Source organism: Oncorhynchus mykiss, chromosome 1, assembly GCF_057628025.1.
Source record: "Oncorhynchus mykiss isolate SJ-2025 chromosome 1, ASM5762802v1, whole genome shotgun sequence".
NCBI lineage: Eukaryota > Metazoa > Chordata > Actinopteri > Salmoniformes > Salmonidae > Oncorhynchus > Oncorhynchus mykiss.
This window is the reverse complement of record NC_143022.1, coordinates 80,712,898-80,737,051: the sequence shown is the minus strand read 5'-3', so window position 1 is coordinate 80,737,051 and position 24,154 is coordinate 80,712,898. Positions and strand designations below refer to the sequence as shown.

Sequence of the window (24,154 nt, the reverse complement as noted above, 5' to 3'; positions counted from 1 at the left end):
TAAAAACATAATCGTCAGTTCTTTATAGTCAGTTATATGGCTGTTCATTTTGTGGAATTAATCATGTGGAAAATGCCAACATCTATTAAAGGTCCAATGCAACCATTTTTGTCTCAATATCAAATCATTTCTGGGTAACAATTAAGTACCTTACTGTAATTGTTTTCCATTCAAATGGAGGGGGAAAAAAGTATATATATTCCTGGCAAAGAACAATTTCTAAAACAAGAATGTTGCTAGGACTGTCTGGGAGTGGTCTGAGTGGGGAGGGGAAAAACTAGCTGTAATTGCTAGCTGTAATTGGCAGAGAGGTTAGGAACTCTCTTTCTTAACTAATTCACTACCTGGTGAAAACTCCATCCCACCAAAACAGGCTGAAATTTCAAGCAGTCTTTTCAAACAGCTCTTACACTGAAAGGGCATTATCCTAATTTTCACAAGTTCACAGTATTATTCCAACCTCATAGTTTGGCAATATATATAAAACACAAAAAAAATCCTAATTTTTGACTGCACTGCGCCTTTAAATACATAACTTCCTGGGCCTAATAGCCTGTGGGAGTAGCATGCATGCTATATACTATTTTCCAATCTAGCCTAAAAGTCAAATTTAACAAATGTATCTTGTGTCGGCTAATAATGTAGTCTACATTATCTATTCATCAGTTCATCAATCACCTTACAGACTTGAAGCTGAACAAACAGCACAGAATCCATTTATGTTTAACTGCGTGGCTTCTGACCACTACTTGATTGACAGGTGGGTGAAATGCCCATGTCCTTTTGACACGCAGCTCGTTATGCCAATATTGTCTGCCCTCATAGATACACAGTATGAGCCATTTGAGGAGCACACTTTTCCATCCAGTGCCAACATTCAGAAATCAGATTGTTGTAGATGAACAACGGTTTGTGTTTGAGATTTGCATTTGTGTTTGAGATTGCACTGGACTGGTAAGCCCACTGGTGAATACAATAGCCTACTCTCTGTGATTAATTAATACATCAAACAGCAGCAAGAACATAACACATCCTTCTGTGCTTGCACAATAATTTACTTTCAACTGAGTTTTTCTTAAGTTGGTTATGTCTGACTATTGAAATATAATATGATTCTGAATAATAAATAACGGAGATTGTAACACCCAAATTAAAGAACAGGGGACATTATATATATATATGGCAAGTTGATATAATTGTTTCTAATAATCAATTGTTCCAGTATTTCATCATGTTTTCCCAAGATAAAGTAAAACAACTAGCAGTGAGTTATTTCCTTTATTTGCCAAGTAAGACATTTTCTCTTTGTCTCATATTTTAAGACATGACACCACCCATCAACCTTCCAGAGCACAGTCATCCATCTCCTCGTGGGCATCTACCCACTCATCCTAGTGGGGAGGGGGTTATTCCCTTGTGTGCCTCTCTCTCTCTCTCTCTCTCTCTCTCACACACACACACACACACACACAGACACACACAATTTCCCTACCCCAGTGTGATTATTCAGCAATTATAAAGCACTTAAAAAAATAATCTGAACCTGTGTTTTTGAACGGTGGTTCTCAATGGACACACACAGTCCATCGATTCCCTCACTTTTAGAACAAGAATAAACAACTTATCTAGGTAATCAAAAAGTCAAAACAAATAAATGCACATTGCATGCATCTTCTGTGTTTTCCATTTCCAAAATCACATGAGACACCTGATGGAGGATATGAAGCAAATGAGGGTTAACTCATAGGCTACAATGTAGCTCATCCAAATTTGGAGGAATCTAAAACTACATGTTCTTTGGAAATTAATTCTTCATAGATGGTTGTTGGGTCTCTGAGATGACCCTCTCCTGGAGTTCCATCGTCATGAGAGCAGCTGTCACCCAGGCCACGCCCCAGGCATGGGGTTTGAGTGACCCAAACACCTCAGATTCCTCCGATCAAAGAGAGCTTTTCTATTCCAATCTGCTGGGTCTCACAAATCCACTTCATTATCATAACAATTTTAACTGTGAGGGTGGAAGCAAAGTGAAGTGGGAACAATCCTATTGTTTCTTTTTCCATCAGTCGCTCAGAAAAAGAAACATTATATGACCCACTCCATTGGAGGAGTAAGAATCTAGCGGGTAACTGTGGTTGCTCAGATGTTAGGGGACTGCCACAGCAGAAGCATTTGTCTCTATCTGAGGCCCTGCTATCACTGCCTCGGGGCCTGAACGAGGAGACATACCAGTATCTTTGTTATATTACAGGTAAGCAATCCATGGGCTGTTTCATGTGTGTGTGTGTGTGTGTTTTCTTTGTCCCCTGCAGTTTTCTTGAACATGCAGAAATCTTAGGGCCCGTTTCCCCAAACACAGCATACCTTTAAGTCTAAGACTAGGCTCATTCTGTGTCCGGGAAACCGGACCAAAGTTACAGTGTTGTTGTTTTAAGCTTGTAAAAAATATGTAGAATAGATCACTTTCTAAATACACATGTTAACAATATATACCCAATATGTTAACTGTTAGGTATGAAATGATTTAAACCTTTACAATATATACCTAATATGTTAACTGTTAGGTATGAAATAATTTAAACCTTTACAATATATACCCAGTATGTTAACTGTTAGGTATGAAATGATTTAAACCTTTACAATATATACCTAATATGTTAACTGTTAGGTATGAAATGATTAAAACCTTTACAATATATACCCAATATGTTAACTGTTAGGTATGAAATGATTTAAACCTTTACAATATATACCCAATATATTAACTGTTAGGTATGAAATGATTAAAACCTTGACAATATATACCCAATATGTTAACTGTTATGTATGAAATTATTAAAACCTTGACAATATATACCCAATATGTTAACTGTTAGGTATGAAATGATTAAAACCTTTACAATATATACCCAATATGTTAACTGTTAGGTATGAAATGAAGGTAGTGTAATCAATGTCTTTTTGGAAATAGAAGAGTAGGATCCATTACAAATGCAACTCACTCTTGATGAAGTACAGTATGTCACTGTATACACACACACTACTTCTAACGAGTGCCACTGTGTATTGGTAGGCTGCTACTAGGCTATAATTTGGACAATGTATCTTATTGCTGCTCAAAATACTAGACAAGCAAGCAGGCCTCAATTTCACAATAGAGGGTTTTGAAAGTAAGCACAAAAGAAAGTGAGGTACAATAGTGTACTATTAATTATTGATGCTGTAGTGTAAAGTCATTCTTAAAACAGTTTTTTTGTGATTTCAAAGATGTCTAAGATTCAAGTCAGGGGTGATTTAAACACATCTAGACATACATTCATTCCATTTGCAATATGTGCATTTATGAATGGATATTCTCTGGTCAGTTTTTAATGTATAAGATAGCTTAATGCAAACCTCAAACATGATATATTTGGAATGTATTAACTATTTGACAAAAAAAAAAACACAACACAATAACAAAGCAAATTCTCCTATATCAGCCTAGTGATAGAAAACAAAGATCCATATTAACAAAAACCACACATGACACTTGATTAATCGTCATGCGGGGCTCTCCAGACCCCTAGGTGACACTGAGACATAGGCAACACAAAACGCCCCTCCCTCTAAATCCCGCTCAATGTGGCGGAGCGTGGGCGAGGGGTGCAAGGAGGGCACCATTCCCCACGGAGGCACGCTGTGCAGCCTATCGGCCGGACACTGGACCTGGAAAAAACCCATCTGCCTGAGGAAGGCGGCGTTCACACAATACACTAACATTTTTGGAACTGTGGGCGTTAAAAAGAGTACTTAAAAAGGGATCCCTTTTCCCCCCAACAAGGGGAGAGGGGATAGGGAGGGAACACCGTTTCTAAACTTCTCACTAGTCATTCCTCTCTTTCTCTTCTCTCTTTCTTCTCTTTCTCTTCTCTCTATCTTCTATCTCCTCTCTCTCTTCTAACTCCTCTCTCGCTTCTCTCCTATATATCTCCTCTCTATTTTCTATCTCCTCTCTCTCTTCTAACTCCTCTCTCTCTTCTAACTCCTCTCTCTCTTCTCTCCTCTATATCTCCTCTCTATCTTCTATCTCCTCTCTCTCTTCTAACTCCTCTCTCTCTTCTCTCCTCTATATATCCTCTCTCTCTTATAACTCCCCTCTCTCTTCTCTCCTCTATATCTGCTCTCTCTCTCCTTTCTTCTCTTTCTCTCTCTTCTCTATTTCTCCTCTCTCTCTCTTCTCTCCTCTCTCTGTTCTCTCTTTCTTCTGTCTCTCCTCTCTCTCTTCTCTCTCTCCTATTATCTCTCCTCTCTCTCTCTTCTCTCTCTCCTATTATCTCTCCTCTCTCCTCTCAATCTTTTCTATCTTCTCTCTCTTCTTTCTCTCTCTTCTCTCTGTCTTCTATCTCCTCTCTCTCTTCCATCTCATCTCTCTCTCTCATCTCTCTTCTATCTCTCTTCTCTGCCTCTCCTCTCTTTCTCGCCGCTCTCTCTACTCTTTCTTCTCTCTCTCTTCTCTTTCTCTCCTCTCTCTTGTCTGTCTCTTCTCTCCTCTCTCTTCTCTCTCATCTCTCCCTTCTCTCTTTCTCTCTTGTCTGTCTCTCCTCTCTTCTCTCCTCTTCTCTCCCCTCTCTCTCTTACTCTTCTCTTCTCTCTCTTCTCTCCTCTCTTCTCTCTCTCTTATCTCTCCACTCTCTCTTCTCTCTCCTCTCTCTTCTCTCTCTCTTCTCTCCTCTCTCCTCTCTTCTCTCTCTCTTCTCTCTCTCCTCTCTTCTCTCTCTCTCCTCTCTCTTCTCTCTCTTCTCTCCTCTCTCTCTTCTCATCTTATTTAAGTAAGTCTATCATGTTCAATTCCACTTTCTCTCCTCTCTCTCTCTTCTCTCTCTCCTCCCTCTTGTCTGTCTCTTCTCTCTTTTCTCTCCTCTCTCTTTATCTCCTCTCTTTCTTCTCTCTTTCTCTCTTCTCTGTCTCTCCTCTCTTCTCTCCTCTGCTCTCCCATCCCTCTCCCCCCTCCTCTCTCTCTCTCTCTCTCTCCTCTCTCCTCTCTTTTCTCTCTCTTCTCTCCTCTCTCTTCTCGTCTTATTTAAGTAGGTCTATCATGTTCAATTGGACAAGTGTTAAAGTTGTTGCTGGTGTTATAGACAATATAAAAAAGCCTATGGACAATTTTTTTGTGTCTCCTACATTGTCATATTGGGTATAGAAAATGACATACATTAGCCTACAATTGCATATGTGGAAAGTTTCCAGTCTTTTAAGGATTACTACCTTCGGAAACAAATATGCCAACAACTCCTAGGGAGTATGATGTCATTAGGAACATGTCAGACACATTTTGCATATTTAGACCAAAGATCATCTCCATTATCAGGAGACAGTGTCCCCTGTGACAGAATAGCAATTAGCTCTACTTGCGTGAGGAGCAGTCTCATTACCTGAGTGTCATAGTGGACATGCAGGGCTTGAGACAGTGTTTAAAGGGCTTCCCCTTGCTTTATCACTATCTACCACAGCCCTTGGATCAACAACCCTGTCACATGTAAGCCTACAGACATCAGCCAGGTGTCATTTACACCAACGGAGGGCAGCTTGCTGAGAAGAGAGGAAGGGGTTGCTGTCCCAAGATGATCCCTTCAATACAGTGGGGTCTTGAGTAGGTGGAGAGATATGTCATACATATTTTCAGTCTATACATGTGGGCAACCCATAACTCACGATTCACAAATGATTAATAGCTTATCTAATGAACTTCCTTTACACAGGCTACAAACAGGCCAACTTTAAATGGACAACTCTAAATGGACAACTCTAAATGGACAACTCATGGCACTACATATATAGTGCACAAATCATTTATAAACAGTCATACTACATAAAGGGTGCTATAGGCTAAGGAATATTCCTTCTAAAGCATCCTGAAGCACATGCCTAATTTAGGGTTTATGGAGGCTTCATAAATGTGTTGTTAACCTATACAGATTTTTCAACAACAAAAAAACATGTACGTAGATATAGCACTTCGATCAATTCAAGTTTCCATTTTTGCAAAATGTTAGCCCAGACTATAAAAGGATATAGAACGACAAATGAATACACTTAATTTTAACCAACTGATACAACTTTCCTAAGGAACGCTCCACTCTAAAGCACAGTGCGGGAAGTCGTTCTTCTCGTATGCTTCTGTGTGGGCTTCTTTCTTGGCACGACCCGATATTTAATGAACACCAATTTAGCGGATGTATTCCATATAAGTAAAAAGAGGGTGTCGTCTATTAAACCGGATAAATCCATTTTTGGTGAAGTGTTACCGGAATTCCTGCAGGCTTTTGGCAGCATGCCGATTATTATATTGATAATAAAATAGGCCATACATGTGTTAATATTTACTCAACTTAAACAGGCTAACAACAACGATGCAAAAATAAAAGTAATTTTGGTTATGTATTTTTTTAATTCATTGACAAGTGTTCATTGATGTCGTCATCAAGCCTGAGACCCAACCCTAGCCCAACCTTTTCCTTTTTTAACCACCAAGTCCTTGTATGGTCAGTGACGTTCCGGGACATTCAGAGACTCCCTTTAAATGCATATTACAATATTGCATCCCCATAATATAACGAGATGAGATGATATTTCCCACGCGTAGGGAACACTATATGATATGGCAGAGAATACAGCATTGGAGAGTTTTTACCATGACAGCTGAAGGTTATATATTGTGTGCGTAAAGGCGCGTAAAGGCTTGAAGCGCACTGTATTGTCAAAAAAATGACAGCTAAAACTATTGACAAAGTTTGGGTACCCACCAGTAGTTTTATACAAGACATTCAAGAGGTAATCTATTCAATGGAAGAGGAAATATCCGCATCATTGCCAGAGACGGGAACTGGGTTAAAAGTTGAGTCATATTGGAAACAGCACGACCAATTGGGTGAAACCAAGGGGGGTAAGAATTCATTTAATATATTTTTATTAAATATTAATTTCTATTTTGCTGTTATGGCCAATAGAAAAGAAGCCATATGTCCTCATCAACTTTACAAAAATGTGAGGATTAAAATGCATTATTAGTCATATTTGAGATTATCCTAAATTGAGGATAATCCATATTATTGGTCAATATTAATCAAGTAGATGGTCTGCTATGGTAAGTCAATGTATTTGTTCTTAATCGTTATGTGACTTGAAACCTCCTACATACCCATTACAAAACCACAAAGTGGTGCGCAACCGCGCGAAAAACAAAAAGCGTTAAAGTAAAAACCCTTGCGTAAAAGCAATAATCAACGTTTTTTGGAGACATAACTAACATTTATTTTTTCTTTGCTTCGCAGGTGATTGTTTTAGTGAAGAAAGGGGCACCCTCGAGTTTATTTACCAGGGCAACTTTACGCAGCCACCGCGCACTCAGGCTGTGGCATACACCGGGAAGGTCTCGATCAATTCTAGAGGTGTAGAATACTGGAATCCCGGGGGTGCCATTAACGTAGCTAGTGCTGACATAAGGGTGGCAGCTTCGTCCCCGGTGTCTACCTCGCCCTCGCCTGAACCACCAAACCTTTACGCAGGAACTGTGAGCTGCACCATGGCGCAGAGTCAACACGATATAAACCACATGTATGCTACGCCGTCTTACTCTTGTACCGGGGAAATGTACCAGGATCAATCAACCTACCTGGCAACGTCGACCTGCCCCATGTCTTATCCACAGCCGTCGTACTCATCCTATACATCACCAAAGTCGACAGTGGACAGCGCACTCTTAAACATCATGCCTGACTACAGCGGGTTCTTCCAGCCAAACTGCCAACGAGACATCCAGGCATTTCCTGACAGGAAAGCGTTACCATATTCACTGGACTCTCTGAGGGTTCCACCACCTCTGACACCTCTGAACACAATAAGGAATTTTACGCTTGGGGGACCTGCGATAGAGGGCCCTTGTCCACCAAATCCCTACAACACTTCGAACTTACCCCTGAGGCCAATATTGAGACCGAGAAAGTATCCAAACCTCCCAAGCAAAACGCCTGTCCATGAGCGACCATACCCTTGCCCAGCAGAGAGCTGCGATAGGAGGTTCTCGCGGTCGGACGAGCTGAGCAGACACGTTAGGATCCACACAGGGCACAAACCCTTCCAGTGTCGGATCTGCATGCGCAGTTTCAGTCGCAGCGACCACCTCACTACGCACATCCGGACACACACTGGAGAAAAACCCTTCTCCTGCGACCACTGTGGAAGAAAGTTTGCCAGGAGTGATGAAAGAAGGAGACACACGAAAATCCACTTAAGACAGAAAGAGAAAAAGTCATCATAATGACCCAGGCAGAATGGTTTTAAACATTCAGATAAATTATGTTTCCCTGCAGCACCAATTAATTAAATAATATCCAAATCAAACATTCACACTGAATTTAGCAGACTAGGGTTAATTAAGGTTGACTAATGCATTTGGATATATGGTGCTGAATGAATAACAACATAAACGGACAGAGCTATCACATTTACATTAGGTATAGAATACATTTTTTCATAACTTAACTGTAAATGTGCACAAACACAAGTGCTCAGTATAGAAAGTGTTTCAATAGAGTAGGTGGGGAAATAGTCAGAGATGCTGAATAGCCAGCAAGGAGCAAGACTCAGCTCCAACACTGAGTGGTATCAGCCAGCAAGTAGCCTCACTTTTGCCAGTGTTGAGAGACTTCCCACAAGAGATGAGTGATGAGATGAGTGAATACCATGATGGGTATTCCTGCATTATAGCTGGTAAAGGAGTGCCATGACCAATATCACAGAGCTGAGTGGTCTGGCCAGGGGCATGTAGTTCCTGTATATTATCCTCACATCCAGTTTTGAGAGTGGGGGGTTAGAGTCCCATGTGTGTAAAAACTGGAAGCCCTGTACTGTCAAGAGAGACAATTAAGAACTGAATTGCTCAAGTTTTCATTTAAAAAAAAATCTCCTATTACTTGTTGGATGAAGATGAAAGTAAAATCTGTGTAAGATCATTACAGGAAGTAACTAAGGAGAAGTACGTTCATTTGACATGCGTCATTTGACATGTTTTTACACACACATTGTTCTTTAACTGATTTGATGCTTCTTGCAATAAATGTAGAATATGTTGTCGTAGGTGACATAGATAACTGCTTGTTTGTGTGTTTGTTCTTTGTTTCATTAATGTATTCTTAAACCTAATCCAAATTAAATGTATTTATTTTATTTAACTAGGCAAGTCAGTTAAGAACAAATTCTTATTTTCAATGACGGCCTAGGAACAGTGGGTTAACTGCCTGTTCAGGGGCAGAACGACAGATTTGTACCTTGTCAGCTCGGGGGTTTGAATTTGCAACCTTCCGGTTCCTAGTCCAACGCTCTAACCACTAGGCTACCCTGCCGCTCCAAATAACTGGGCAAAGGACATAGTTTATTATTTAAACAACAATGAAATCCACTTTGTGTTGTAGAATGTTTATTTTTTTTGGTCTTATTTTGGTCATTTGAAAGTAGGCTATAGGCTACTGTATAGGTCAAGGTTTATGCTGTAAAAACTCCAACTGTACAGTGAGCTACTAGTCACATTGTCTTTCTGAGGTAATACCCAGTATGTCCACAAGAGGCCCCTAGGTCACAAGCAATGAATTCAATAGTGCTCTCCTAAAAGCACAGCACATTTAGCCAAGCTCCCAAAATGATGAAGCAAGCAAGGTTATTATGGGATTTAAGTTTAATTAGGGAAGCTCAATTAATGAAGCAATTTATAAAATGGTCATTCAGTAATCCATGTCCCATGGGATTAACTCAAATAATGTAGTTTGACCCAATCAAAACATGCTGAGCAAATCATGGATTTTGACATTTTAAAGTGCTTGAACACCACCAATTAGCCATTTAGTTGTAATACACCTTTGTTTTTATTTTGAGTAATGTGAATGGTTTCAGTTCATTTCAAGACATGAAATGCTTATCAAAAATTCAAATACATTAGAGCTGATGTGCAAAGATCACAATTTATCAACTGCTTAAGTACTTTCATTACAGGCAGAATGCATAGTCCAACTTAGGATAAGTGCTTTTAGTTCACAAGACATGTTTTCCCATTACACAGCACTGTGACACATCCCATTCCATTGTAGGAATCATGGTCGTCATACATTTACATATTGTTTTGACATGGTCCTGAGAATCAATTGTTCACAAATCAATTCAGCGTTCATAGCTAGTGCGCTTCAGATCTTCACTTCAGGGCCGGGGTATGGTTCACCACCACACCAGAATTCAGAAGGTTGGGATACTTCCATCAGCCAAATTTCTTTTTGATCGTCAGCCTTTTTGTCCTCAGAATCCGGGGCAGACTGCAGAACTTTGTAATAATGACAGTCTCTCCCGTCGTCTGGATCATATGGGGGTGCCAAAATATCGAGGAAAGCGGTGGGCCCATCGACTGCATCGATTTGGTGAAGGTTGTTTCGGTCAGGGGTCAAGATACACGGCCCGCTTTCTTCTGTAAACTCCCCGACCGACCCGAGTATCGACCTCCTCAGCGCACCTCTCTGAAAAGGTAGCAGTGGAGGGCTGAATTGCGTGTCACTGGCCACGCTAGTTGATTTGTCCAACCTGTCAAAACAGGTGATCCTGACCTTGCCATACATAACTTTCAACATTCCGTACATTCCCGGGTGGTCGTGCAAGGGGATGGAAGCACCGCTTTTTAGCAGAAACACCCCCATGCTGAATTCGTCTGTCTCGCATATGTGCATGTATGTGACCGGGGGGTTGTGTGGCAAAGGCGTAGAAGCGCTGTCAACTTTCCTTGGAGCGATCTTCAGATCCGCAGCTCTGATTTCGGTCATGAGGCTTTGGAGTTTACATTGATTACCCAAAAACGCTTTATCACCAAATGAAGATGGGTTTCTAAAAGTTACAAGCGCCTGTCTAGCAATTTTCTGTACGATGGAGGTCATGTTGTCTCGAAGCATGATCGCTAACTAGCCCGTGAAGTCTCGCGCTTGCTAGCTTTAGCAGCAGGCTAGGGCTCCAAGCACAGCTGCCGATGATTCTGCCTGCCTCTCTCTCCTTGATAATGATTGATTAAACCCAGTGAAATATATATTCCAACTTCACATTCAAATAAAATATAAATAAAGCAGAAGGTCTAATACAATTTTAAGTGAAGGGTACACTGCCTGGCACAACCGCAAATGTATCTCCCATCACACCATTCATGGATATCTTTCACACACGTCCGCAAAGAAAACGCTTCGTACCTAACGCGGGGCATCATGGGAAATGTGATTTAATAATGGACTGTATTAGTATTTATCTTCCCCCAAAACACATCATTATTAGATAAAAAAATTATGCATATGAAATGTGTATGCTATTTTTTATGATACTGTTTTGAATTACACGTCTTAAATAATACACAATTGTGAGAGATAATACTATTACTTAATTATGTACTACAATAACCAAAATACCATTCCTCACCTCATTAAAGGGGAACAGCTGTGAGGTTGTTGACCTTTCTACATGAGTTGACTGATTCTGGACCATACAGAGAGCAGCAGTGCCAGCAGTTTAGTATGAGTATGCCTACCATATAAGACTAAACTCATTTATTATTCTATCAATGGAAAAAGCTGAGCAGCATTAGACATTGAAAGAATGGTAGAATTTCCTCTGGAAATTAAGAGGGTCTATTAATCTCACCCAGCAGCAAGCCCAATGTAGGTTACAAAAACCGAAATGCCTTTTAACAATTTGGCCACCCAAATTTATTTTATGAATCATGTGTGACCTGTCATGGAAGCTATTTTGCATGTTATCTAAAAAGAGTGACAGATGGTGGCACATTTGGTAATCGTTCCTCATCGGGTTGTTTTTTGTTCTTTTCCCTCCAGAATTCTCGATATTCAGAGCACGCACACACATGCACCCATGACAGTCAACTTTAAAATCTAAAAATAGGATACACTCATGTGTAGGAAATGAAACAAACGCCCACGTCCATTCCCTTGTTCCGCTTCTTCTTGGCTCCCAGATCCGCATATTGCAGCAACAGATCATTTTATGCATAGCCTAACCACATTATAAATGGGTTTTGCACCTTTGATTGAATAGGTTGATACCCTATTTGGGGTTCGTGTGAGGTATCAACTCGATGGAAGCAGGTGGAAACTCTGGAGAGCTAAATTTAAAGCAAAGCTTAGCAAGAAGCATAGCTAAAGCAAGAGGACTCTGTCATGCCTCCTTGCTTCCATTGTGGTGTTTCTGTCCAAACAAAACAAGCACGATTTATATCTGCAAGAAGCTGTTTATTTGTGGACTTGTTTTGCAAGCAAACCCCATACGCCACTTGTATATTTATCACTGTGTCTTAGAAATTCTGCGAGAGCAGCAGTAGCATCTTTGAAAACAACATCAAGGTTATGCTTCTGGGCCTGCAATGAGCTGTGGAGGACTCCACTTGGCTTGATTTGTTGTGAAACAGCAGTATGGTAATAGGGCATTGTTGCAGTTAAATTACATAGGGCTATTTGGGGTTTAATCTTAAACAGATATCCACTGTGCTTTGGCAAGACAAGTCTATTTCCCCAAAAATTCCTCACATCGAATGCTACACTTGGGCAATAAACAGGATTTATGTTTTCCAGAATCACTCTCAAGGTCATGATGGATATAATGTGCTTAGAGCTGTTGGGTCTCTCAAACCAGAGTCAATGTGTGCGCTCCCGACACTCCACTGGGTATTTGCAGGAAGCAGGGCTGTTGGACAGTCTCCACACATGCTATCTTATCCCTAAGGATGAATAAGGAGTGGCTAACTGCTAACTGATACAGTCTTATAAACAACTTATACTTATAGCCCCAATCTTTGTTAGTGAACAGTTGGTCCCAACTAGAGCAAAACATTTTTTAAAATTTAATTTAACCTTTATTTTTGCCTATGCAAGTCAGTTAAGAACAAATTCTTATTTTACAATGACGGCCTACGCTGGCCAAACACTTCCCTAACCCAGACGACGCTGGGCCAATTGTGCACCACCCTATGGAACTCCCGATCATGGCCGGTTGTGAAACAGCCTGGGATCGAACCAGGGTCTGTAGTGACGCCTCTAGCACTGAGATGTAGTGCCTTAGACCGCTGCGCCAATCGGGAGCCACTTGTCACGACTTCCGCCGAAGTCGGTCCCTCTCCTTGTTCGGGCGGCGTTTGGCGGTCGACGTCACCGGCCTTCTAGCCATCGCCTATCCACTTTTAATTTTCCATTTGTTTTGTCTTTGTTTTACACACCTGGTTTCAATTCCCATATTACATGTTCATTATTTAACCCTCTGTTTTCCCCATGGTTTTTGTGCGTGATTGTTTTATGTATGTTTGGTCCGTTATTGTGGGCTCGGTACTACAACATGTTATTGGAATATTTGAGTAAAGTTACTTGTGTTACTCATCTCTGCTGTCCTGAGCCTGATTCCTCTGCACCAGCTACACCCAGACCACTACACCACTATAAGGTAGAGGGCTTGAGAGGACCGTTCAGTTATTATTACACTGACATGGTATTATTACACTGACATTGTATTTTTACACTGACATTGTATTATTACACTGACATGGTATTATGACACCGATACTCGGGGAAACATCAGTTGACAACATTGGTTTTCTGTCTCCTTCTGTTACCACACTTTATATGGAACATATCAATTGTAGATACAATGCCTCTGGAAAGTATTCAGACCCCTTGACTTTTTACACATTTTATTACGTTACAGCCTTATTCTAAAATTGATTAAATAAACAAAACATCTGAGCAATCTTTACACAATACCCCATAATGAAAAAGTGAAAACACGTTTTTGGAAAAAACAAGAATACCTTATTTCCATAAGTATTCAGACCCTTTGCAATGAGACTCAAAATTGATCTCAGGTGCATCCTGTTTCCATTGATCATCCTTGATGTTTCTACAACTTGATTGGAATCCACCTGGGGTAAATTCAATTGATTGGACATGATTTGGAAAGGCACACACCTGTCTATATAAGGTCCCACAGTTGACAGTGCATGTCAGAGCAAAAACCAAGCCATGAGGTCGAAGGAATTGTCCGTAGAGCTCCGAAACAGGATTGTGTCAGGGCCCAGATCTGGGGAAGGGTACCAAAAAATGCTGCAGCATTGAAGATCCCTAAGAACACAGTGGGTTCCATCATTCTTAAATGGAAGACGTTAGGAACCACCAAGACTCTTCCTAGAGCTGGCCGCCCAGCAAAACTGAGCAATCGGGGGAGAAGGGCCTTGGTCAGGGAGGTGACCAAGAACTCCATGGTCACTGACAGAGCTCTAGATTCCACTGTGGAGATGGGAAAACCTTCCAGAAGGACAATCATCTCTGCAGGACTCCTCCAATCAGGCCCTTATGGTAGAGTGGCCAGACAGAACCCACTCCCCAGTAAAAGGCACATAACAGCCCAGATAGAGTTTGCCAAAAGGCACCTAAAGACTCTCAGACCATGAGAAACAACATTATCTGGTCTGATGAAACCAAGATTGAACTCTTTGGCCTGAATGCCAAGCATCATGTCTAGAGGAAACCTGCCGCCATCCCTATGGTGAAGCATTGTGGTGGCAACATCATGCTGTGGGGATGTTTTTCAGCGGCAGGGACTGGGAGACTAGTCAGGATCGAGGCAAAGATGAATGGAGCAAAGTACAGAGAGATCCTTGATGAAAACCTGCTCCAGAGCGCTCAGGACCTCAGACTGGGGCGAAGGTTCACCTTCCAAAAGGACAACAACCCTAAGCACACAGCCAAGATAACGCAGGAGTGGCTTCGGGACAAGTCTCTGAATGTCCTTGACTGGCCCAGCTAGAGCCCAGACTTGAAACCGATCAAACATCTCTGGAGAGACCTGAAAATAGCTGTGCAGAGAAGAATGGGATTAACTCCCCAAATACAGATGTGCCAAGTTTATAGAATCATACCCAAAAAGACTCTATGCTGTAATCGCTGCCAAAGGTGCTTCAACAAAGTACTGAGTAAAGGGTCTGAATAATTATGGAAACGTGATATTTCATTTTAAAATATTTTCTAAATTAGTAAAACATTTCTAAAAACCTGTTTTTGTTTGTCATTATGGGGTATTGTGTGTACTGTAGATTGATGAGGGAAAAAACTATTTAATACATTTTAGAATACGGCTGTAATGTAACAAAATCTGGAAAAAGTCAAGGGGTCTGAATACTTTCAGAAGGCACTGTAAATCAGATAAAAACAACAACTCATTGACGACAAAGTATTCTAGGGTGAAGGGGGGCAAAATCTTGCATGCACTACATTCTGTCAACAGAGAAACATTTGAAAAACGCTATTGACTGCAAAAAAAAAGTCATATTTGTCATCACTGATTGTCTTTCTGACCTTGTTTCATGCTTAAGAATCCAGCCCACTGGTTTCATAAAGCCCCTTAATGTGTTTACACAGCTTCCAAGGAAAACAAAGGTTCTGGCCTGAGCCTTAGATCCAAGCTGGCCTTTCAGGGAGAAAAGGAGGAAGAGGGATAGAGAGAGGGAGGCGGGAAGAAGATTGAGCTTAAGATTTGGTTTGCAAGTGCAGGGCCTCCTGGCTCCAATCCACTAACAGCTCATTCTCTCTGCTTGTTTCCTCTCGACATAGGGTCCCTGCACTGTGACCAAGGGACTCCGAGGACTTGGGGTCTGTTACTAATGGGGCTTGTTTCCCATTTGAGAGGTTTATTATCTCTGGCAGAGGAATATTCAAACATTCTCGCTGGCCAGGCCCACTGACTTCATATGCTCAATTTCATATTGTCCGTTTGAGTTTGTGTTACAGGGTGAAAAGTTATGATTAAGCAGACATTTAGACTTAACCAAGGTGGCTTTATGAATCCTATAGTCAAGGTGACATTTAAATAAAATGATAAATACAGAGCCAACAAGATACTGATATACACTATACACTATATTACAAAAAGTGTGTAGACACCTGCTCATTGACCATCTCATTACAAAATCATAGGAGTTAATATGGAGTTGGTCCCCTTTGCTGTAATAACAGCCTCCACTCTTCTGGGAAGGCTTTCCACTCGATGTTGGAACATTGCTGTGGGGACTTGCTTACATTCAGCCGCAAGTGCATTACTGAGGTCGGGTACTGATGTTGGGCGATTGGGCCTCTGGATTAACTCCCCAAATACTGGAACTAAGGGGCCTAGCCCGTACTATGACAGGTATTCCATTTTCATGTACCACCATGTTCTATTTTCTAATAATCAATCCACTAAGCATTGGCTTTCATTTCTGTTCAATTTATACTGAACAAAAATCTAAAAGCAACATGCAACAATTTCACATATTTATTAGGCCTCGCTCGCAGCTGGAACGCTCGCAGGCGTTCCTATTCATCCCAAAGGTGTTCGATGAGGTGGAGGTCAGGGATCTGTGCAGGGCAGTCAAGTTCTTCCACACCGATCTCAACAAACTATTTCTGTATTGACCTCGCTTTGTGCACAGTGACATTTTTATGCTGAAACAGGAAAGGGCCTTCCCAAACTGTTGCCACAAAGTTGGAATAGAATGCAAATGTATGCTGTAGCGTTAAGATTTCCCTTCACTGGAACTAAGGGGCCTAGCCCGTACTATGATAAACAGCCCCAGACCATTATTCCTCCTCCACCAAACTTTACAGTTGGCACTATGCATCAGGCAGCATACTCCTGGCATCCACCAAACCCAGATTTGACCGTCATACTTCCAGATGGTGAAGCGTGATTCATCACTCCAGAGAATGCGTTTCCACTGCTCCAGAATCCTCCAGCTGATGTTTGGCATTGCACATGGTGATCTTAGGCTTGTGTGATCTTAGGCATGGCCATGTAAACCTGATTCATGAAGCTCCCGACAAACAGTTATTGTACTGACGTTGCTTCCAGAGGCAGTTTGGTAGTCGGTAGCGAGTGTTGCAACCGAGGACAGACGATTTTTTACACGCTAGGGGCTTCAGCACTCGGTGGTTCAGTTCTGTGAGCTTGTGTGGCCTACCACTTCACGGCTGAACCGTTGCTGCTCCTAGACGTTTCCACTTCACAATAACAGCACTTACAGTTGACCAGGGCAGCTCTAGCAGGGCAGAAATTTTGACGAACTGACTTGTTGGAAAGGTGGCATCCTATGACAGTGACACGTTGAAAGTCATTGAGCTCTTCAGTAAGGCCCTTCAACTGCCAATGTTTGTCTATGGAGATTGCATGGCTGTGTGCTTGATTTTATACACCTGTCAGCAACGGGTGTGGCTGAAATAGCCAAATCCACTTATTTGAAGGGGTGACCACATACTTTTGTATATATAATGTATGTTTAGAATGTCACTTCCAAATGGACTACATGAGTTTCTGTGCACACAACTCAAGTCCCTGTTAAATGTATGAAGCAGAGTTGAGATGATAATGTCAACGGCTGGCATATGGTAAAGGTTCAGTGATAAATGGTAGCACCACACAATCAACTTACCGTTGCCAAGAAATGTGTAGAAACATAACCTATTTACATCCCATTTCTGTCAGTCAACATGATTTGTCATCAGGAATGTTATTATTAGTTACAGTTAGCCAATGTGTTGGTACATCATTTGTGTGTGTCATCTGTGCGTGTGTGAGGGGAGAAGACAGGATTAAAAATAAGTGTTTCATGAGTAATCAGCTAAATGTACCTCATCCGAGCCACACATGACTCTTGGATAGAATGCTAAACCTGGACAGTTCCTTTTTCACATTGGAAAGCAGCAGCGGCATCACTAATACTCCTCATAATAACAAGTTATGTAATTTGTCTGACAGGTATTCCATACCACCATGTTCTATTTTCTAATAATCAATCCACTAAGCATTGGCTTTCATTTCTGTTCAATTTATACTGAAAATATAAAAGCAACATGCAACAATTTCAAATATTTATTAGGCCCTAACCTATGGATTTCACATGACTGGAAATACAGATGTGCATCTGTTGGTCACAGATACCTTAAAAAACAAATGGGTCGTTAACGGTATCTCTGTGCTTTCAAATTGCCATCGATAAAATGTAATTGTGTTTGTTTTCCGTAGCTTATCCCTGTCCATACCATAACCCCACCATGGGGCACTCTGTTCACAATGTTGACATCAGCAAACCGCTCGCCAACACGACGCCATACAAGTGGTCTGCGGTTGTGAGGCCGGTTGGACGTACTGCCAAAGTCTCTAAAACAACATTGGAGGCAGCTTATTGTAGAGGTTAACATGAAATTAACAGCTGTGGTGGACATTCCTGCAGTCAGCATGCCAATTTCACACTCCCTCAAAACTTGAGACATTGGTGGCATTGTGTAGTGTGACAAAACTGCACCTTTTAGAGCCTTATATTGTCCCTGGCACAAGGTGCACCTGTGTAATGATCATGCTGTTTAATCAGCTTCTTGATATGCCACACCTGTCAGGTGGATGGATTATCTTGGCAAGGATAAATTATCACTAACAGGGACGTAAAGAAATTTGTGCATAACATTTTAGAGAAATAAGCTTTTTCTGTATATGAAGAATTTTGTGGATCTTTTATTTCAGCTCGTGAAACATGGGACCAACACTTGTCCAGTGTAGTTTGAAAGGTCAACTTGATTCATAGAGGTTGACATCAGCAAAGAATCCACTGCATCCATGATGCAACAATTAACTAAATGTCCACATCGTTTTAATGATGACAACACAAAATGTAAGTATTGCTCATCTCTACCATATCAGTATTGTGTATTGTGTTGAGAACAAGCCAGTTGTGAGCTGTCATTTTCCAAACACTAGTTTTCGATGAGAGATACAGTGTGTAAGTCTAGGAGGATCATATCATTCATTCATTCTGCACCAGGCCTACAGCCATCCCCACAGATTTTAAAGATCTCACCCTGACCTGTGAACTTCCTGCCTGGACAATTGCAGTTTTTTTCTTTCTCTTTTCTATGATCCATCCACAACACTTTCATTCATTATGAGATTTTGAACTTGTCAACCTTTTCATGGGAACTGAGAGAAAGGAGAAGGGACTGTCTCACCAATTGCCCCCCCAAAAGGCACAAAGCAGCCCCTCATAAGAATCTCATTCAAAATGCAGTTTTGTGAATGGATCAACAATTATAGGGCATTCAAGGGTTCGTTTGGAAACAGTGTAGAGTAGACAGACATGAATCAAATAGAAAAAGTCTACAAAGGACTTGCCTACCATGAATCCTGTCTTATTATGTTCTCGCAATGTTGACAGTATTGCAATTACAATGTAGCAACTACAGTGCATGCTATATGATTTTATGGGCAAAACTCTCTTACTCAAAGTTCTGTCACTCAAAGAAGGGGGATGGATATATATTTTTATGTAACATTTTGGATATTTAATTTCAAGTTTTCACAATCTACCAAATATCTTTGTTATACTCGTACCCATACCCTACTAACAATCTTTGCTAGTCAGGTACATTATTATAACTGTAGCAGGGGAGACACTCAGTGGGCACCAGTGAGTATTGCATGTTTATGTGGCACTTCCAAAAACAGGCATTTGTGTGTTACAGGCCAAGGCTTCCCAAACTCGGTCCTGGGTCTCCCAAACTCGTTCCTGGGTCACCCAAACTATTTGTTTGCCCTATACACAGCTGATTCAAATAATCAAAGCTCAATGATGAGTTTGAATCAGCTGTGTAGTGTAGGGGAAAAAAACTAAACACACCCAGGGGGGGCTCCAGGACCAGGTTTGGGAAATCCTGTTATAGGATATGTTTTTATATATTCCCAAATAATATGTCCTGATAACTTGACATCAACTTCTAAAAATCATGACTTCCCAATGCCTCTTAATTGCACACTATTGTGGTCATTTAACAATTAAAACAGCTCATACATTCATTTTTGTTATTTTATGTGACAGCTCATTACACACACACACACACACACACACACACACACACACACACACACACCTTGGTGTGCATGGATGACCAAAGCTCCAACCACTACACACAGAATATGAAAGGGCACTGGACAAAGGGCTGACGTCAAATGAACAGTATTTCGTGACGCACTGCTCATGTGAAATGAGAGCGACCTATTAATTCTCAACAAGACTAGCCTGTTCTCTCCATCTGCAACCTTTAAACTACTCACAGATTTGCATGCCGGATGAAAGATTTCAATTTCCACTCTATACACTTCTGTGAATGATCATGCTTAAGTGCTTTATTGATGTAGAGTAATATGGTGTTTCAAGTACAGTAGTAGCTTAATATCCCACCATCAATACTGCTCTTGAATCTCTAAATGTCACAAAAGATGACTGAAAAGACAGAAATAAATCCACACTACAAAAACTACAGAACATATGGTTGTTCTCCCTATGTACACAGGAAATCAATCATTTTCACATCTGAAAACAACAGTTTGAGGAATTTGTTCTTTAATCTTCATGTCACACATCGAACCATCAAGTTTAAACAAAAGTAGTATAATTGTTCACAGTATTGGATTTTGCAGTGTTAGACTACAGTGTTTCAAGTGAAGGCACAAAACAAAATAATATTCTTGCAAATAAACCCACCTACCTACAAACATAAACCAGGGAGACTAGACTTGAAATATAACAGTAGCACATAATTAAACTAACTTTATCTCTGGTCATACTCAATACCTGAATCCTCCTCTCTCTTTCTGATTGTCTAGTGCTAGCAACAATCTCCTTAGGAGACCAATAAGCCCCAAAGTGCTCTTTACTCAATTGGGCAACTCTGTTGCCATTAAAATACATCTCGTTCTGCTACAAAAGATAAACATAAATATATAAAGACAAAATATAAGGAGCATGCTCTCACAATAGACAATAGCTATGCGCCTAATGCAAATTACTATAAAAAAAAGAACGTCTGCTAAATGATGGAAATGTAGCCAAATTGTATCTATGATCCTATGCTATCCATTCATGATTTTGGTATCTTTATATCTGAGAATTAACCATTGATATCAGGCCACACCCGGCCATGATTATAGACACCTGTGTGTCCTCTGACACTATATAAACTAGTCACCCCACAGTGTTTGTCATTACACCCTGATGAAGACAGCTTGTCTGTACAAACGTTGGTTATTAGGTTATTAATGCATCCGAGTTCCTAGAGTGTCCTTTCATTTTCAAGTGTTCTACTCTGCTAGCCAGCATCTCGCCTAAATAGGTGTGCGTTTCATTTCGCCACTAAATGACGTAAATATAACTATAAAGCTATGTCAATTCAGGAGTTCCATTTTGAAAATAAAACTTTTTTTCAGAATTTAGACTTCAACCGTGGTCTATACAGCAGCACCATGTAAATAACACTAACTATAAAAAGATTGGCTATATTCATGCATTTGCTACATTGCCTTCATTTCCCCATAAAACTACATTTCCCTTTGAGACATCCAGTACCAAAATCATGAATGGATAACAAAACATACAGTTACAACAAATACCAAAAGAGACGTTTTATTTGGATTTCTTTCTAATATATTCTCATGGCTTGATGGAGTACAATGACTTGTAAACATAGATACTACATCACAGCCAATTAGGATGCATGATTTCATAAAACAGGATTTCATTCAAATGTACCCTAACATTTTACTTGACACCCAGTGTCATAACACGATCATAACCATGTCATAACACGATCATAACCATGTAATAACACGATCATAACCATGTCATAACACTATCATAACCATGTCATAACACGATCATAACCATGTCATAACACGATCATAACCATGTCATAACCATGTCATAACCATGTCATAACACGATCATAACCATGTCATAACACGATCATAACCATGTCATAACACGATCATAACCATGTCATAACACTGTCATGACATATTTAGACCTGTTGTAACATACAGTGCATTCGGAAAGTATTCAGACCCCTCGACTTTTCCCCAAAAAGTTTACGTTACATATATAAGGTCATGTACATGATTGGCCTATCTGTCTGATGGTCATAATGCTTTTTGACAGTGTCATAAAGTGTGTTTTCTTAGTCCAAGTAAAGTGACACAGGATGCTCATAATGCTTCATGAAATTGTCAAAGTGTATTTGATGAAAAAACATGACTGTAAAGAATTTATAACAACAAAGGATTTCCGAAACAAACTTTCAAACTAAAGGAAACTTCTTGGCAGGTTAAAACTAATTTGAATAACGCTATATGTCACAACAGGTGTAAATATATGGGCCATGACAGTGTTATGACCACATTATGACAAGTTATGTCAGCTGTTATGACATTATGACTGTGTTATGACACTGGGTGTCAAGTAAAGTGATACCAAATTTATATTTTGCTTCATTCATCTAGTTTCCATTTATTTTTTACAATAGAAAGGATGACCCTTCACACCTCAATTTAAATGTTTTAAAAATATATATATATGCGTGCTTGTTAGATCTGAAACAAAAAAATGCCTCTGACCTACCAGATCAAAGTGTTTTGGTTGATGAAACAAATCTCAGGCCTTTAATTCAAAGTATGCATCTCTGTATATTAAAAAAGAAGAACGTGATATGAAACCTTAACGCCTGTTATGAAATGGCAAGCATGATCAGCCTGTTGTTGACGACCACAGCTTTAGGCTCTATGCTCGTCAGACACAGCTGCATTCTCAGGTACCAGGATGTTTTAATTCCATAGACTTCTACTGGAACTCACTACTGTTCCTCAGTTCACAAACCTAGGCCTAATGTACAGTATATGATTTGTGAATAATTGAATTACACTAATATATACGGTTAGGTGCAGAAGCACAATATAGACCTGTATACCTGGGCTGGAATAAAATACTACTTTGCATCAGCTGTTTTGTGCCCTTGGAGGACATAGTATGCTGGTTTTTAACAATTCCACCACCTAGTAAAAACATTTTTTAAAACATTGTTTTCTTAGATTGACACTAATCAACAGTATGACATACTGTAATACTAATTAAAATGAAAACAATAAGGATACCTAGAAATACCTATCCATCAAGTTACTATAGTACTTCAAAAGTTGCAAATAGGACAGTAGTAGCCTCTAGGACAGAGACTTCATTGACCGCTGATTTGTAGTCAACACCATAGAACCCTCCAAGCTCATCACTAAGCTCAGGTCCCTGGGACTGAACACCTCCCTCTGCAAATGGATTGACTTCCTGACGGGCCGCCCCCAGGTGGTGAGGGTAGGCAACAACACATCTGCCATGCTGACCCTCAATACAGTGGCCACTCAGGGGTCCCCTCCTGTACTCCCTGTTCACCCACGACAATGTGTCCGCGCCCAACTCCAATATTAAGTTTGCTGATGACACGACAGTGGTTGACCTGATCACCGACAACGATGAGACAACCTAGCGGGCTTCAAGTTCCTCGGTGTCCACATCACTAAGGAATTATCATGGTCCATACACACCAACACAGTCGTGAAGAAGGCAAGACAACGCCTCTTCCCCCTCAGGAGGCTGAAAAGATTTGGCAAGGGCCCTCAGACCCTCAAAAAGTTCTACAGCTGCACCATTGACAGCATCTTGACTGGCTGCATCACCACTTGGTATGGCAACTGCTTGGCATCTGACCACAAAGCGATACAGAGGGTAGCGCGTATATCCCAGTACATCACTGGGGCCGAGCTCCCTGCCATCTAGGATCTCTATACCAGGACATGTCAGAGGAAGGCCCTAAAAATTGTCATAGCCTCCAGCCACCTAAGTCAGATTGTTTTCTCTGCTAACACACGGAAGGTCTGGAACCAACAGGACCCTGAACAACTTCTAACCCAAACCACAAGACAGCTAAATAGTTAGTTAAATAGTTAGTCCGGGTAGTTATTGATTATCTGCATTGATCCTATTTGCGCTCATCACATTCTACCGTTTATCATCTATCCTGTTGCGTAGAAACTTTATCCATACCTATATGTACATATCTACATCAATTACATTGTACCCCTGCGCATAGACCCAGTACTGGTACCCTGTGTATATAGCCAAGTTATTGTCTCAGCCTCCAGTATTTATGCTGCAGTAGTTTATGTGTCGGGGGGCTAGGGTCAGTTTGTTATATCTGGA

The 24,154-nt window shown here is 40.6% G+C and overlaps 2 protein-coding genes across 2 annotated transcripts; one reads left to right on the top strand and one right to left on the bottom strand.

Annotated features, from left to right (window-relative positions):
• Positions 1–6,579: 6,579 nt before the first annotated feature.
• On the top strand, positions 6,580–9,128 carry LOC110529928 (early growth response protein 2b). The gene is made up of 2 exons (XM_021612603.3): positions 6,580–6,925; positions 7,314–9,128. Exons 1-2 carry the CDS (start codon positions 6,748–6,750, stop codon positions 8,297–8,299), a joined length of 1,164 nt encoding a protein of 387 aa, XP_021468278.3. The 5' UTR covers positions 6,580–6,747; the 3' UTR covers positions 8,300–9,128.
• Positions 9,129–9,875: 747 nt separating this feature from the next.
• LOC110529936 (2-aminoethanethiol dioxygenase) lies at positions 9,876–13,433 on the bottom strand. The gene has a single exon (XM_021612615.3). It carries the CDS (start codon positions 10,962–10,964, stop codon positions 10,215–10,217), a length of 750 nt encoding a protein of 249 aa, XP_021468290.1. The 5' UTR covers positions 10,965–13,433; the 3' UTR covers positions 9,876–10,214.
• Between the last annotated feature and the right edge of the window lie 10,721 nt (positions 13,434–24,154).